The 16,340-nt window shown below is 44.4% G+C and overlaps 5 protein-coding genes and 1 pseudogene across 6 annotated transcripts; 4 read left to right on the top strand and 2 right to left on the bottom strand. All coding sequences in view use genetic code 12, as the record gives it.

Annotated features, from left to right (window-relative positions):
• Nucleotides 1–912: 912 nt before the first annotated feature.
• On the top strand, nucleotides 913–2,778 carry CXQ85_000692 (uncharacterized protein; the record flags this gene model as incomplete). Its single annotated transcript, XM_025484428.1, has 1 exon — nucleotides 913–2,778. One exon carries the CDS (start codon nucleotides 913–915, stop codon nucleotides 2,776–2,778), a length of 1,866 nt encoding a protein of 621 aa, XP_025342643.1.
• Nucleotides 2,779–4,452: 1,674 nt separating this feature from the next.
• On the top strand, nucleotides 4,453–6,306 carry CXQ85_000691 (uncharacterized protein; the record flags this gene model as incomplete). The annotated part of the gene is made up of 1 exon (XM_025484427.1): nucleotides 4,453–6,306. The coding sequence occupies one exon, from the start codon at nucleotides 4,453–4,455 to the stop codon at nucleotides 6,304–6,306; it is 1,854 nt and encodes a 617-aa protein (XP_025342642.1).
• A 1,659-nt stretch (nucleotides 6,307–7,965) lies between these two features.
• GPI1 (phosphatidylinositol N-acetylglucosaminyltransferase) lies at nucleotides 7,966–10,097 on the top strand (the record flags this gene model as incomplete). Its single annotated transcript, XM_025484426.1, has 2 exons — nucleotides 7,966–8,273; nucleotides 8,393–10,097. 2 exons carry the CDS (start codon nucleotides 7,966–7,968, stop codon nucleotides 10,095–10,097), a joined length of 2,013 nt encoding a protein of 670 aa, XP_025342641.1.
• A 26-nt stretch (nucleotides 10,098–10,123) lies between these two features.
• On the bottom strand, nucleotides 10,124–11,233 carry CXQ85_000689 (nicotinamide-nucleotide adenylyltransferase; the record flags this gene model as incomplete). The annotated part of the gene is made up of 1 exon (XM_025484425.1): nucleotides 10,124–11,233. One exon carries the CDS (start codon nucleotides 11,231–11,233, stop codon nucleotides 10,124–10,126), a length of 1,110 nt encoding a protein of 369 aa, XP_025342640.1.
• Nucleotides 11,234–11,442: 209 nt separating this feature from the next.
• On the bottom strand, nucleotides 11,443–11,540 carry CXQ85_000688 (annotated as a pseudogene). The gene has a single exon. The product of its transcript is annotated as a tRNA-OTHER (tRNA).
• Nucleotides 11,541–15,384: 3,844 nt separating this feature from the next.
• Nucleotides 15,385–15,942, top strand: CXQ85_000687 (uncharacterized protein; the record flags this gene model as incomplete). Its single annotated transcript, XM_025484424.1, has 1 exon — nucleotides 15,385–15,942. One exon carries the CDS (start codon nucleotides 15,385–15,387, stop codon nucleotides 15,940–15,942), a length of 558 nt encoding a protein of 185 aa, XP_025342639.1.
• Nucleotides 15,943–16,340: the final 398 nt, after the last annotated feature.

Genomic DNA, 16,340 nt, shown 5'->3' with positions numbered 1-16,340 from the left:
TCCACTCCCATTTACAACGATACACTTACCTTAGAGAGACCCTAATCAACTACTTCCAAATTAGACCTCAAAGACAGAGACACAGAGACAAAGAACCCCAGTTTCGACGAATCCAAGCCTCCTGAGCATCCACCTTCAAAAACATACCTCCCTTGGATATCCCTAACCACCAATTCTTCATCTCTCCAGCTCACTCAATCTATACATATCTCCCTAATTCTTTAAATCCCACTCTTTCCAACCTCCTCCACACCAACCCAACCTTCCCCCTTCCACTAATTAAACTGTTTTGTGTTGGCCCAAAGCGGCAAACGCAGATTCTATAACCTGCGCCAGGGCTTATTTGGACCCACAGCAAGAGATGGACGGAAGTGTGGAACAAAAAACACTACCCGGGATCCAGACGTAGTTTGAAGAGTTATTAGCTTAAAAAGGAGGAAGTCCCTGGATTGCTTGTTTTCTGCAAACGTGAAATTCCGTATAGATAAGGAACCTTAAACAGTACTACTAAAAAAGGCAAGCAACTACCTTAAAAAAAAAACGTCTTTTTGGCCTCCTTTTGACCCCAATGGTCTAAAAAGCCTTAAGGATTTGGCCAATTCCAAACCTACAAACCTCCTTTGGTCCACCCATTTCTGTCCATCTTTTGTCCACTTCTTCATCCCGAAACCGGCTTTCCAGCCAATTCCGTCTCTCCATAAAACCCTCTTAAACCCCTTAAACCTCTTAAAACCCTCTCAAAACTCTCTCTATTTTCCCCCACCACCCCTTATCTTTCCCGCCAGAGCAACCACAAAAACTGTTCCTTGCTTAAATAAGGGATGGTGCGGCACCGAACGGCTCCCACCACAGAAAAGTATAAAACCAGGCGAAACCGCACTGGGGGGATTTGGACGAAAAAAGCAGTGTACTATGGCTGTGGGGAGTGCAGATAAGCACGTCACCAGCGTTAGCGAGTCAGACACTTTGCAACCAGAGATGGTTGAGAGAGATGGAAGTGATGGGAGAGAGAGTGGTGAGAGAGAGAGGACGGCTTCGGAGTTTAGCCCGCTTATCTCCCAGGCACCCACTATCTCCGAGACGAGGGCGTTAAATCCGGCAGTACCTCAAACCAACCATGCCTCTACTGATAACCTGAAGGCTTCTCCAGATGTGGATGTGGCGTCTATTAATTCTTCTCATTCAGATAAAGACTGGCTTTCTCATGTGAGTGGGTTACCCCTCTGGGCATCGCCGCTTGTCAGATTATGCATTTTATTGTTTGTCGTTGGTTTGGGCGTAACCGTATCTCAACCTTCAATGGAAGTGATATACTATAAATTGGCATGCCAGTCGCTTATCAAAAATAGCCATGCTCCTCCTGCTGACCTTCGCTGTGACCCCGTACAAACCCAACAGATTGTATCGACGTATGTCATGTGGGATAACATCATTGACCTGGCGGTGGCTTTAACTGTTTGTACCAAAGTCAGTACGCTTTCTGATATCCACGGCAGGAAACCGTTTCTTACGTTGTTTATTGTGTTGACCACAGTGACTTATTATATGCGTTACTTTTTCATGTCGTCGTCTTCAGGGTTCCCCATGTGGGGGTTATGGACAGCTACTGCCGTGGGTTCGAGTTCTGGAGGTATGGTGGCTTTCATGGCCTTGTTTAAAGCGTACATTACCGATATAACTGTGGCCCTGGAACGTGTCAATGCCATCAGTTACTGCCTTGTATCGTTTTCCGTGGGCCAGATCGGCGGGCCGTTGTTATCTTCGCTTTTACTTACCCATGCCAGAAAGAAGGAATCACCTATTCCCAAGATCCCTCGAGTTTCTGACCCTGGCATCTTGGCTCTGCTTGATCCAGCCAACTTGGTTCCCAAATCTGAGCTTATCCCGCTTAAAGCCAGTTTGTTTGCATTCACTTTGGCGTCAATCTTCTGTTTTGTGCTTTTGCTCGAACTGAGATCCCACAAGTCAAGAATGAAGTCTAGATCAGCGTCTGTGGTGCTGCTCCAAGCTCCTAGACCTCACTTACCCACCGTATGGTCCAGAATCTTCCACAGTTTCACCAGTTTCATCGAACCGCTTCGTCTTCTTACGTTTCCCTCAGAACTACGCACAGAAGAAAACGCTTCCAAATTCAAGAACATCAGAAAGTGTGTTTTGCTTCTTGCCGTTACTGAGCTTCTTTTCGGAGTCATCATGGTTCTGTCCATGATCGTGGAACCCCAATACTGTATTTACAAGTTTAAATGGGACTCAGTAACCATATCCAACTTTTCCATTGCCAGATCGTGTTCTGTCATATTCAGCTTGGCGGTGTTCTTGCCGCTTCTTTATAAACACATCTTCCCTCGTTTCAAGCTGTTACGTCCTGTTGCAAACACTTTTGACTCTGCAGATGCTTTGGTCATGGCTGGAGGCCTTTTGCTCTATGCCTTTTGCCATATAGGTAAAGCTGTTTCCTCAAATGGGTCTGTTTTCGTTGGTTTGGCCATGGCTGGCTCTTTGGCTGGCGTTGTTGGTCCAGTGGCAGCAGCAGCACCAGTGAAGTTCTTTCCTGGTTCAAAGATTGGTGAGTTCTACGGTGCCATTGCACTCGCTCAAGGAATCATCAATCTAGTTGCTCCTATGATTGTTACTAAATTATTCACTACAGGCGTGAAGAAAGGGTTCCCTGGCTTATCGTATGTGTTCACTTCGCTGACCTTGATAATCTGTTTTAGCTGTGTTGTCTTGGCTCGTTATTTTGTAAGGGAAAGGCGCTCTGGTTCGCCTACAGTTTGAGACTTCCCTTTAATGTTATTTCACTTCTGGTCTGGGTAAATTCCAGGCTGTTATTTATTGGTACGACTTGGCTCGAAGAGTCGTTTAATGGTTGCTTTTGGTAGTAAATGATATAATGATAGAGAGGGGGTGTAGGTTGGTGGCTTTGCATGCTTCGAGAGAAGTCAAGGAGCAGATAAAGAGAGATAGAGTTGATGTGAGAGGTCTGGGTAATGAGTGGATACAGAGAAAGAAAGCTGGAAGTTTCTGGTATAAGAAAGTATCTGGGAGGGTAAAAAGACGTCGATGGGTACTACAGATGCCTTAGAAAGACATCTTTGGACTCTTTATACCAAAAGAAAGAGCTCTATAGAACCTTTAATGGTTCATTGTATCTCCATAGAAACGTACCTCCATTGGTATCTAGATCATATTCATTCCCAAAAAATCACTCTATAACGCCTATTTTCTCGTAAACGAACCATCCAGACCACCCAGACCACCCAGACCACCCAGAACATCGTAAACCTTCCTTCCCTTCCTCCTTTTCTCCTTTTCCCGTTCCCTTCTAGTCCTCCAATCCACACTTCCCATACTTCCATCCCTTCCAACTTGATGCCTATTGTTCTCCATCCCGCCCTCTCCATCCCGTTTATCCACCCACCCACTCCGTGGAATTCACCGTTTTCCCATCACCTAAGCCACTGGTGTCTTTGTTTCCAGAACATGGATAGTACTCTCTGAACGTACTCCAAGTACCACCTAAATGACCCAAAATCGTCCAAAATTTGCCCAAATTTCACCAAAACGGTCCCCTTGACCCCCTCTACTCCCTCCCACTCTCAAAATCCCAAAACCATGCCTTCCTCTCTCTGGCTGCAAAATCACCATACAATGAGCCAGTACCTGTAAGGCCATGCAGATCGCCAATTTGCACCCAAAAAGGCCCAAAAGAAGACCCACCCAAAACCAGCCCCAACTGGCCAATCAGGAAACAGAAAAAATAAGCAAAGTCGTCCTTCCCCGGTAAACAGCCTTCCTCTCTTTGTGGAACCCCGTTCGTCATTTTCCTTCGTTTTGTGGTTCCCAGTACCCACCAGTCCCACCTGTGCGGCTCAATTTGAACAAAAAACCATAAACGAAAACGAATACCTCTCAATCTCTCAATCTCTCAATGAAAACTCTTAAAAAGTAGAGATCCCAAATTAGCCGCCGCCAGGTCTTACCCGATTTGGCAGCGGCGACCACGTCAATTCACAACACTAACACTCCCAACAACAGCCAGCTGTTCCACGGCTCCATCTTGCTCGCTTCAACGCAGATCCAGTACAAAAGCCCTGGTGAGGAATTCTTGGCTAGCCACACACAGCGGAGGGAATCCACGGAGTGTACGTATTTCCGAGCTCGTTCCGAAACTTCGGGAGTTCTGATTGGACGAGTAAAAAAAAAAAGGGAAACCTCTTACAATTCAGAAAGCTCTGGAAAAGCCTTTTTTTGCACTTTCTTTAATTTACTGACCTTCTAAAAAGGCCTTTGGTACGGCTTGTCCTGCGTGCGGCACCTGGGTTCACTGGGCCTAGCGAAATTTATGGAAAAAAGGTAAGGTGCCTTATATGCAGTCTTTATCTATTTCATCACTTTTCCACAAACCTCCACTTCCACCACAACCCTTCTTTCTTCCAATTTTTCATCTTCATGTCTCGTTTCCAAGGCCGTGACGGCCCAGACGGCTCGACGGTGTTGGAGCACGCCGCTGACGATACCTACACTGCACTTGACAACGACGCTGAACATATGGATGAAGATGCTGCCTGGCTCAGAGAACAGAGAGCCAACAATAAAAGTTTGCATTGGCTCAAACGGCCTTCGGTGGTGATGTTGGGCGTTTGCATTTGGCTTGTTGCTGCGGCTCATACTTGTGGCGAAGGAACTCGCCAGGCATTGACGTTTAAGTTGGCCTGTAACACTATAAGTGAAGGTTCAGGGACTTGTGATTCGACCGAAACACAGTTGTTGGTGTCGAAACTTCAACAGTTCTATGCTGTGTGCCTGGGGGTGATCACTATGTTTGCGCTGGGCAAAGTGGGGCCGCTTCTGGACCAGTATGGGCGGAAATTATTTATGTTAACTGTGGTGGTGGCCATGTTCAGTGGTAAATTGCTGAAGTTTATTGTCATGGAGAGTTTTTCCGAGTTGCAGTTTACGCTGATGGTGCTTACGGAGGTTTTGCAGAACATTGGCGGCGGTGTTGTGTGTTATGTGACGTTGGCGTCATGTTACGTTTCAGATATCGCTGAAACTCACCAGAGAACGTACTTTTTGGGGGTGAATATGGCTGCTCTTTTCTTGGGTTTTTCTACAGGGCCTTTGTTTGGTAACGCTTTGCTTCGTTTGGGGAAAAACGAGTCTGACGGGTCTGCTAACCCTGCTGAGGCTGCCAATACCATCACTCCAGGTGAATTTCTCCCTTTAAAAGGTGAATTGTGTCTTTATGCTCTTTTGATTGTGCTTTTGGCGTTTGTTTTACCGGAATCCAGGTCAGAAAAGGCCCGCCAGAAGTCTCGTTCGCTTTCTAGGTCTCTGCTGGCGGACCAGATGACTGAAGACATTCTGTTGACTACGAAAAGCTCTAATTTGCTTAGACACCTTAACTTCTTGCGTCCCATCAGGCTCATTTTTTACCCTAAAGATTCCGTGCCGGCTTCAAGACACCAGTCGATCAGAGCATACAGAACTGCAGTTATCACGCTTGTGTTTGTGGAATGTATCTTGGTTTCGTTGGTTATTCCCCTTGGCGAAATCTACATTCTTTATGGTATTTGGCGGTTCAAATGGGGCGCTGCAAATATTGGCCATCTTCTTGCAGCGTCCAGTTCGTCCAGAGCATTCACGCTTATTGTTCTTTCGCCAATTATCCACCACAAGTTCTTTGAAGGGTTCCTTAAACTCAAAGTCCACCATAAGTACCTTGACGATGTTGATTTTGGCATGATTGCGCTGGCGTTTATCATTGAGATTGTTGCCATGGTGTTGCTTTCTATGGCCAATTCTGGCGTGCTTTTCTTGGTGTGTTTGGTGTTTTCGTCTTTGGCGACGTTGGCTGGCCCAGCCATGAACTCGTCCATTGTCAAGTTCTACCCAGAACTGCGAATTGGTGAAGTTTTCGGCGGCATGGCCCTTATCAAGAACACTTTATCCATTATCATGCCTCTTTCGTTATTGGCGCTTTATAAGTTTGCGTTGAAATCATGGCTGTTCCCACAAGTTGTGTTTTTGTTCATGGCAGGCTGTTTTTCGTTGTTTTTGATTGCCGTTTGCTACGTGAAATGGGTTCTTTATAAGGAACACAAGTACTTGGCGTTGTCTGGAGGCTCTCTTACACCTACTTCGTCTGCGTCTTCGCTTATAGGCGTTCCTGTTAATTCAGACACTGATTCTGGAGCCAATATCCAGCCTCCAGCTCCAGGAACTCCTCCAGCGAGAAAGGATAGCACGTCAAAGAGACCTCTGTCGCCCAAACCTTCAAGAAACGCCAGCTTTTCTGTTTAAGTTAGGGTATGCACAAAATGACTACAATGAGTGAAAGCAACGAGTAAAGACAGAATGTTACAGGTAATGCTGTTGACCAGAAGTCCACTGGAAGGATTAGAAGGAACTACTGGGTAGTTTACCTTGAAGATACTGGTATGCTTGCTTCAATACTACAAGGTTGGGTATTGAAAAATAGATGCTCTATGTATATAGACTATGAAAAATACTATACATTATTGGTTACTAAGAGACCATTCAGGAACCAGGAAGGCGAATTAGAGATAGGATGTGTCTTTTTCTGCTTTTTGTAACGTATTGGTATACATATCTATAGTCTACGAGTGAGTATATGCCCTTAAGTGTAATTTGAGAAATTTCAACCATTTCGGCTTTCATCAGTTCAAAAGACATAAAGGGAAGCTAAAGAGGATGTTAAGACTATTGTGGTATACTTTTGAGTGTATTACTGTTGATTTGTATATGTCTATATGAATATGTCTTAGTTTATGAAACACTTCAGTGAAAAGTGTCCATATCTTCAACAGGGAACCGAAAATGGTCAAAGTAGGTTCTCTGGCACTGTTTTCTTTCAAGGCAATTCGAAAAAATACTTATATGTCTTTTTCACATTCCTTTCATGGACTTCTCTGAACACTCATATATGTATAGTAGAGGTACATGAAGCACCATCAATACATGCCCAAGTAGCTACAAAAGAACAAAAACGCTTAAACTACTTCTCCATTCTATAATGTTCACAAATAATAAATTAAAAAAATGTCTCTTGGAGACTTTGCTACAGTCTTTAATACCATTGTTTATTGTCCTACTATATGGATACACTATATGAGTTACGGAACATAAGTTGTAGAATTTCCGGAATTCAAACACATCACATTTTCCAAGTAATTTCTAACATCAATAAAGTCACCCAGGTGTCTCTTCCTTCTAATTGGACCCATTTCTAATACACAAGTTGTTCATCGTTTCTGTCCAAAACTTAAAACACCATTTCTCGAAGTTACAGTTATAAAGGTGTTCCAAAACTAATACACTATATTCCTGTGACCCTAGGCACTCCTATGAACCACGTTTCCAGCATTTTGAATCATTTTCAACGGATTCGACTGCTTTATATATACTATAGGTTATTCTCTTGAAGGTCGAGATATTAAGGTGCCACAGTCTTCCCTATTCTTTGACTCCTAAGATGTCTATACCAACCAAAATCCATTTCAGGCTTCCTTTACTGCCATTTCCAATTCTAAATCACCTGTTTGGGCTGACTTCCTAGTACCTCCAAGTTCCATTCCCCAATAGATGACCTATTTCGGCCATTTTTCAACATTTCCGACAGCCAAAACCACCATTCTACTCCCCTTCACCCCAGCAATCCACCCAATACACTCTCCCTACTCCTCCGCCCCCTCATCCCAAACCACACTCCACTCACCCTCTTTTCGCAGCCAATCCTGTTCCACCACACATCCACCAAAACCCGCCCTACGTCCAAATTTCCCCAAAAAAAGACCACCACCATCGAAATCTCCGCCTCAGAAACCCCCAGAACCCGAAATTCCCATCAAAATCACCCAAAACCTCCCAATTCCCAAACCCCCTCCCAGGCCCTTATATACCTGATTCTCACCAAAAACCACCTCACGATACCACCTTTTCATGGAATCCACTGCCCTGGCTGTATTCACCGAATTGCACCAGAAAGGCGTATTTTTCAGACTCACCATCGTCTCCGCCGCCCTAACTTGCCTATATTTCATTTTCGTCGCCGTCTGTAACCGTTTGGTCTTCCCACGGTACAAAGTCAAAGAAACAGTGGAAAAGCCAGATTGGGCTGGAAAAGCTGGAAAACCGCATTTGCTGCCTCGTGTGAGTTTCTCAGAAGCTTACTCTGTATCTACAAGCCCGGAATCGCTGCCGCTTAAACGGAAAGAGGGCTTTTACCAGCACTTGAATAACAGTTCTCGGTACCTACGAAGGGACAGTTTTGGGGCTGAATTATAGGTGTTGGGATGCACGTGCACGTGTATTTGCCTGTGGATGTGGCACGGAAAAGACGTGGAGAGGCTGTTTTGGTTGGGCACAGGTTGGCGCTGGCGATAGTGGTGGTTCAGGCTTACCAGGTCGTTCCAGGTGATTTAGGCGGTATGGAAGTCGTGGGAGGGCTTAACAGAGAAGGAAAAGGCCCTACGTTGGTGTATAACGGTTCTGTGGACCGCTTGGTGGCGAAAGAAGACGGAAATTCGTACACTTTGGTGACGTTTGACCCGCCAAACCTACGAAACTTGGAATACTTCTCTGTGGACGCCATTTTGCTTCAAAGCACGGGCCAAAGAGTGTCTCAGAAGGTCCACGTGGAAGGTTTGGGCTCCAGGGTCACGTCAGACGTGTTTGGGGAAGAGGTGCTTGAGAAAATCAACTTTTGTCAGAGTGATAGAGCTCTACTAAACAAGCTTAATAAGCAAGCATGGCGTCTTCCTTCGAAGCCAGCATACTGGTTTCCGTCCTGGGCAGCTCGTTTGCTTTGTTTTGTTGTTTCTTGCATTCTTTCCGTGCTTATATGGTTCATTGGAGGTCTAAATTCGGACTTTTTCAATGGATCGTTGGTGGAAAAATCAGCTTTTTTTAAACAACTCGACCTACGCCTTCGCCAAATTGCATACTTCCCGGCGCAGTTCTTGTTTTATCGAAACCTGGCGATTCTTACCGATCCAAAGTCAGACTGGCCCAGACTCTTGCAGCTTCCACTGTACAACGAAAAGTACAACATCAACAACTCCAACTACATCAACCTTTATAACTCCATCTGGCTCATTGTCAACGACGTTTTAATTGGCGTGACTATGTACAGACTTTTCACCAGAGAACAGGAACCCATATTGGCGATCCTCAACGAAAAGGTGCTTAACGACTGGGCCCTTCAGTATCTTGGTTCGTTGATCCAATGGGTTTCGGCAGAACACCCGTACGGGTTCAAATTAAACGACGAACTTGGCCAGTTCATGGGCCTGATGTTCATGTGGACGTTAAATGCGTGGAGTGCAATTCTCCAAATAACCATCAAGTACGCTCTGGCCGAACCGGTGTTTGGCGCCATCAAAACCATCTTTAAATGCATCTGTTTCATGGGAATCCTGTTCCTGTTGGCAGCGCTCATGGACTATATCACCGTGGTGACGCTCCATATCCATTTTTTCACCGTGGTGACCACCAAAGTGTACCATCGGCAAGTGGAAGCGTTGAAATCGTTGTGGCAGTTGTTTCGAGGTAAAAAATACAATGTTTTGCGTCAACGTATTGATAACCTTGACGAGGAGCAGTTTCGTGTGGATAGGTTGCTTTTGGGAACGCTCTTGTTCACCATATTAGTGTATTTGCTTCCCACAACGTTTGCCTTCTATTTGCTTTTTTATGTTGCCAAAGCCATCATCTTGACGGCAGAAAAATGGACCAATAAGTTGTTGGTGGTGCTCAACATGTACCCGATATTTGTGCTTCTCTTGAAGCTCAAGAACTCCCGGCGTTTGCAAGGAGGCATTGTATTTGAGTCCCGAGGAGGCGTGCAATCGACCAATTGGCTCCATATGAGCAACAAGGCGCTCACTCAGGACGAGATCTTTGTCAACTTTTGGCACGTTTTCAAAAACGAGGGAAAAGTCGAACGTCTATTTCTAAACTTTGCACAAGGCCGTCATATCCGTGTGAGAGACACCATCTCTATGAAATTTCATTACCTTAGGCTTCCGGCGCGGTATGAAATGTTGAAGGCGCTCTGGAAGGAGGCCATCTAGGCGGCCCCCCTTCTAGACGGGGCCACCTAATCAGCCTTATCGCTCATCACCTGTTTCACAGGCTCGGTGTCGTTGATATATAGCTTGTGCTCCTGAATATACCTGATGACGGAGTTGGGCAAGAGATATTGTACAGACATGCCACGGCGCACGAACAAGCGGATCTTGGTTGACGAAATGTCATTGTAAATGAGCTGTTTGATCACTAGCACGTTGCGCCGGTGCTCGTACATGATATCGTGACTCAACAAGAAGCTTCTAACGTCGGAACCGGTCCGTTCCACGATAAGACACCCGTACTTGCCCAAAATATGGTGCAAGTCCTGGTCGGCCCATACATCTGGCTCACCCATGGATTCTATCAAGTCGCCGCCGGCCAAAAGCATGATTTTCACGCCTCGTCTCTCGCCCAGCTGCGTACGGATACCGCCTCGCTTGACATTGATTTCCTCGTTGAAATGGTCCAAAACCAACGCTGTACGCGTATATTTCAACTGCAACGACTCCCAGGCGTCCACCATAAGCCACAGCGACGTTCTTTCGCATGCCAACTCACACATTCTCACGCGGTGATGCGCTGGCGCCAACCCTTGTTTCTTATAATTATCAGAAACTGGCGAATAGTATCCACCCACCACTTCAAACCGTGTCTGTTCAGTGATAGCGTCAAGCGCCATTTCAAACATTCTCAAGTGCAAATACGTGATTGGCGAAAATGACCCACACGCCACAATCACCAAAGGATACTTGGAATCGTCCAGAAGCGTCGTCGCCAACCGGTGAGACGGAAACTCATACTCGTCAAGCGTCTTCGCCTGTCTTTGCACGCCATGAGGCACCTCCTCAAGATCAGCAATCTGCAGCAGCTTCACCTTGATCGTAGGAGGAAGAATCCTGGGCAATTCTTCATCGTCCACGCTCTGTTTCTGTACAGCTTTTGGAGGTTGCTGGAGCTGTTCCTGGAGCTCCTCGTCACTCAGCGAGTTCATCAAATCCGTATGTTTTCTGGGGATTTTCAGGTGGAATTGCAGCGTGGGCTCCTTTTCAGGCTTCCCGCTGGCCGCCACGGACGGATGGGGCGTTGGAGCATCGACGTCGCCGCCCAAATCAGCCAAAACAAGCGGCTGGATGGGCATGTTTTGGGGGATTTTGTCTGAGTTTGCGGGGGGCTCTATATCTCTGTTGAGAGAGGGCGGCGTGAAGTTTGGGTCGTTTGTGGGGTCCATCGAATTGTATTTGTTTTGGAGTAGTTGTAGATATTGGAAAAAATTGTGGAACTTGGGGAATAGGGAGTTGTGGTCATGTGACGTTTCTCAACAAACGATAAGACTTTGAAAAAAAATAACGTCACAGACAGGATTCGAACCTGCGCAGGCAATGCCCAACACCTAGGCTGCTAAGGAAAGTAGCAGGGTGTCGCCTTAACCACTCGGCCACTGTAACGATTGTATGGAGGGAAACCGGTTTGGAGGGTATAGATGGGGTGGAATGGGGGGATGAAGGAAAGGTTAATTTGAGAGGTGTGGGTTGGTTGATATTTGTTATGGGTTGTTTATGTAGAAATCTGAGCGTGCTGCGGCGATTTTTGGGCGAGTTATGGCTGTTTTTATGAATTTTGGGGGTAAAAGTGGTGGATATGGATTTTGGGCTGGGGTTTGTAGATTGCGTTGGATTTTGGATTTTTGGGTGAAAAGGGAAGTGAAGTTTATGGACGAGGAGTTTGAAGGGGATTGGTTGGGTGCGTGTGGAGATACTTGAGTGTTTAGTGGTGGTAGTTGGTTAATGGAATGGGGGTAAGTAATGGTCGTGGAAGTGGACTTTTTGGGAAGCTGTTTGGGTCAATTGGCTAGAATTAAATTGGAAATTACGTTCTTCATGGTTTTCAGAAGTCTTTGATTGGTGAAAAGGACGTCACTTGGAGATATCTCATTTTGGGCTCCATATGGTCACTTTACTTGACTTTTCTCCCTAACCAGTGAACCGATTTCGCTGAAAATTGGATTATTAGAAACCTTGAGTTCCCTTATAACTCTTGAATATCTTTAGAGTCCGTCAAATTAAGAATTCCCTGAATTCACTCAGTTAATGGAAAGACAGCTGAAGGTCAGACGAGGAGATACCCAAAGAGGAAAGACCAAATGGAAGCTTGTAATTTCCGTTTTTGAACTTCCACGGTGTCCCTAACTATCTTATCCTTTTTTCAGAAAAAAGCGGTCACTTTTCGTGGACTTTCCTTATCTCCCTTCTTTCTCGACCAAAGAGGAATACACTCACAAGACAAAACGCCAGGTGGGTAAAACGAGGCCCGTGGGTTAATTGGATTTTTGAAAGTGCATCAAGAAGAGAAGTTTGGTGTCTTTTTGGGACTCTAAAGCTCTCTCTGGAGTCGGATACCTCACCATGTTCACTTTTATATGTTGTCTATGGAACTGTCCAGTTAAACCACCACAAATGGAGTTATTTTTCTCTGAAATAGCTCTCTTTCTTTTAAAGTCTCTACAAAAACCCGATTGTAGCTTTTTCTGGTTATCCAAAGACTTCTTATGTAATTCAATTGCAGTTACTGGCCTCTTCTGTGTCTCCAAGCATAACCCTATATAGATATCTCCACTTATCACCTCAAAACCATCCAAAAACAATCAAAAGGCTCCAAAACAACATTATACAATTTACTAAACCTCTAAAGTTGTCCACTTTCGTCTTCAAGTTATATTCAGTTTTTATCCATTCAACAAGCCTCTTCTACCACCTACTTCTTTCTTCCCTCCACCTAAATAGTCCAAAGTAGCACTATACTACATTTAAAATACACTCCTACCCAGCATGAATTTCTTATCTAAACATCATGCTTTTCTTCTTTTCTTCAGATTATGTCTCTGGCTCCTGAAAGCTGGACAGAAGGAGAGCACCATTGACTCACCCAACATGACAAAGTATAATTGAACTCATGATGTTTTTCTGTTTAACTGATGTAGATATCCTTTAATAATTGCTAAAAAGGTCAAATAAACATCCACCTTCAGCCTTCTTCAGACCTCTCTTTACCACAAGACATTCACATACTCTTCAAGTTAAACTCTTCTCAACGCTCATCCAGCGATCCCGTGTAAAACCTGTTCTAGCTATTTGCCAAGTTCTATCTATCCCATATTTCATTTCACCAAATCGTACTAATCTTCAATTGCATTCAGCCAACATTGTCTCTACCAGTGCCCCCAAAAGTGAAGGCTAGATGGATTCTAAGCAACAGTTGAAAAGAAACCGAACATGTTTTAAAGATTGATACTCGGAAGAAGCCCAGTTTTACCAATTTCATCAGCTGCCGTATACTAACTCTTCACTTTTACTACAGTTTGGTCTTAAGCCCAGGCTCTTCAGAAATCTTCTACGTTTTTTATTCTGATAACTGTCATTTCTGTCCATTGAAACGGAAGCTTCTTCAAGTAAGTCCCTTTTGATCTCCATAAACAGCCAAAACTCTCCTTTCTCATTATACCTCTTGGAGTAGGTTATCTACAGTTACTGGCACGTTCCACCAAACAAAGTACCACAAATCCTCCATTAAATCCCCAAAATAGTACATTAAAACTCATTCAACCTTATTCTTTTACGGCACACCTCTCCATTCTCTAAAGCCAAAGTAACAATATAGTTCATTCCAGAATTCCCAGACACCAAAAACTCTTCTTCTTCTTCTTCTTCTTCTTTTGAACTCTCAGGGCACATTTATGTTGTTCTATGAATGGGATGACGGTGAGGTCGAGAACTTGCAGCAGCTTGAGGAAGACTCTGTGAAAAGGAGCCTATAGTCTTGGCAGACGCAGAAAAGGCAAAGGCAAATGAATCCGATGAGGATGACGTTCTAGTGAAACATGCTTACTCAATCTGAAACATGTCTGTGGGAAAGTGCCAGTTAAGGTATTCTAAAGGCCGCCTGGTACTGCCTTTCCATGTACTATAGATAGCCCAAGGGTTAGAGGTAATTCCAGGTGGAGTGGGGAAAGCATGGATAATATTCCAGAAATGATCAGTACATGTGTTTCAAGTTGTAGATCCTGTTTGGGCCATGTTTCAGAGTATAAAGTAGGTGCACTTATTGACCAAAATAGGTCTCCAAACACTCTCTGTTACTTACTTGTAACCAATTTCAAACCATTTCTTCAGATCCTGGACTACTTAAGGCTGGTAGAGTCCACATGGGCTTATACTCCAAAGCATGAAAACCAGAAACTCAAAACCTACAAAGAAGACCCTTTTTCAGGTTTACCCAGGATGTGCCTTCTTTTTGGGCTTGACACTTTTTTCGGTTCACTTGCTTCTTATGACATATTTGACGTTTCTGGCTACTCCGTCTGAAGTTCTTGACAGGACTGGATTGACCCAAGACGAAAGAATATGTCTAAACAAAAGCTACAGCAGTTGTTTAAAAGCAGCAAACCAAATATGTGATGAATCATTTTTAGCCAAAATGGCTTATTCTGAAACATGCAGCGATAAAGCTAGAGAAGACTGTAAAAGGTCTCCAGACCTTTCGTGTTTGGCAGGTGATGTGACTCAAATTCAACACGAAATCAATAAATGCCTTCCAATGGATAAAAGAAGTCAGTACATGTTTTGGGGAATGTTTTTCCAGGTTCTTTTGCAGTGGGGCATGACTCGGTGTGTTCCTTTCAACAGGTTCTACTCTTCTGTATTATTTGCATATGTTGGTGTAATTTGCTACAGTTTGGTTTGTTACTTTGGTGCTTTGCTTAAAGGGCAACGAGACGAAATGGCCTTGTACTGGATGGCTTCTTTGGTTATACTAGCAGTAGCCTTAGTGAAGGTTGTAACCAGAAGAAGGGAAAATCAAGCCAAATTGAAGAAGGAATAGAAGAAGATGGGTCAGAGAGAAGTCACTTAAAGACTCTGAAGAGAGGAACGAAATGCCTTCAGATAAAGATGTGGATAGTGTCCAATTCCAACTCCAATACCTTCCAATACCTTAACATACATCCATATTCCAACCAAAATCATAAAATACACATCTTTTATTAACCAATCTCGCTTTTTGATATCTCCATCGAAGCACCTGATCTACTCTTCTTTCCAGGCAACTGTACTTCCCTATTCCTTCCAATACTTACCCAATAAATTCAAATAATTAGTATCTCTTCTTCTTCTCCCTCTCCTTCCTTCCTCCCTTCTTATTCTTACCCTCTTTGGAAACCTCCAACTCCAACTCCCTTCACCTCCATCTCACCTCCACCTCCACCTTCCACCTCCTCCTCCTCCCCCACCACTCCCCATGAAATTCGTTATCTGTTACATCTACGAACGGGAATCCAACCTAACCCTCCCGGAACCCACGCAAAGCATCCAAATAATCAGCCGAAACGACCTCAAACACCACCTTGAAACCAACAATGCTACAATCCTTATAATCCAAGAAAACAACACTTCTATGGCCCACAGAAGACACATTTGTGAAGTTACAGCAGCCTATAACTGTATAATAACTGCTGTTATCCAACAACTGCCGCCTGAGCTCTGGGTGTATCCAGATTACCTGAATATCGAACAACCGCCTCCGTATTCGGAAAGTGAGCTGGAAGTGCTGACTGGGTCGTCTTCTGGAGTGTATTCGGCGTACCTGGAGTATCATGAAGAGCCAGCTGGGCTTCCGCCGTATAAGGAAAACGAAGAAGTAGGGTTCCAGCCGTTTGACGGGAGCGAAGAGCCAGATAAGCGGTTTACGATATTGGAGATGTTGGAGATGGATGAATGGGTGGGGACTGAAGAGATTGAGGCGTTTTATGCGTTGTATCAGATGAGGGTGAAAGGCTCTCAATGGTACTTATCGTAAGTGAAGGCACTGAATGGAAGCTGAAGGACACTGAAGGGCACTGAAAGAAAGTGAAAGAAAGTGGATGAAAGTGAAGGACACTGAAGGGCACTGAAAGGAAGTTAAGGGCAGTGAATGGAAGTGAAAGGAAGTGAAAGCAATGAAAGCAGTTAAAGATGAGGTTACTTAGAGGAAAGTACGGAAAAGAGGTATTTGGGGACTCTGGGTTTTTGTAATCAAAGTTTATTAAGTCAAAGGTTATTAAATGCTGATATGGAAAGTGAGTTGCATGATTCAATCAGGTCAGTGGCTGGAAGTGGTGTTGTACCATCTTTATCTAAAGAGGACTCTCTATAACATTGCACTAAGAAGAGTACTTCCTATGATATTTAGTCAAGAAGAGTTTTTTCTATATCATT

This window comes from Candidozyma haemuli, assembly GCF_002926055.2.
Source record: "Candidozyma haemuli strain B11899 chromosome Unknown A_2014730914, whole genome shotgun sequence".
Taxonomy (NCBI): domain Eukaryota; kingdom Fungi; phylum Ascomycota; class Pichiomycetes; order Serinales; family Metschnikowiaceae; genus Candidozyma; species Candidozyma haemuli.
Note: the sequence above shows the minus strand (reverse complement) of the source record. Positions and strands in the feature narration are given on the sequence as shown.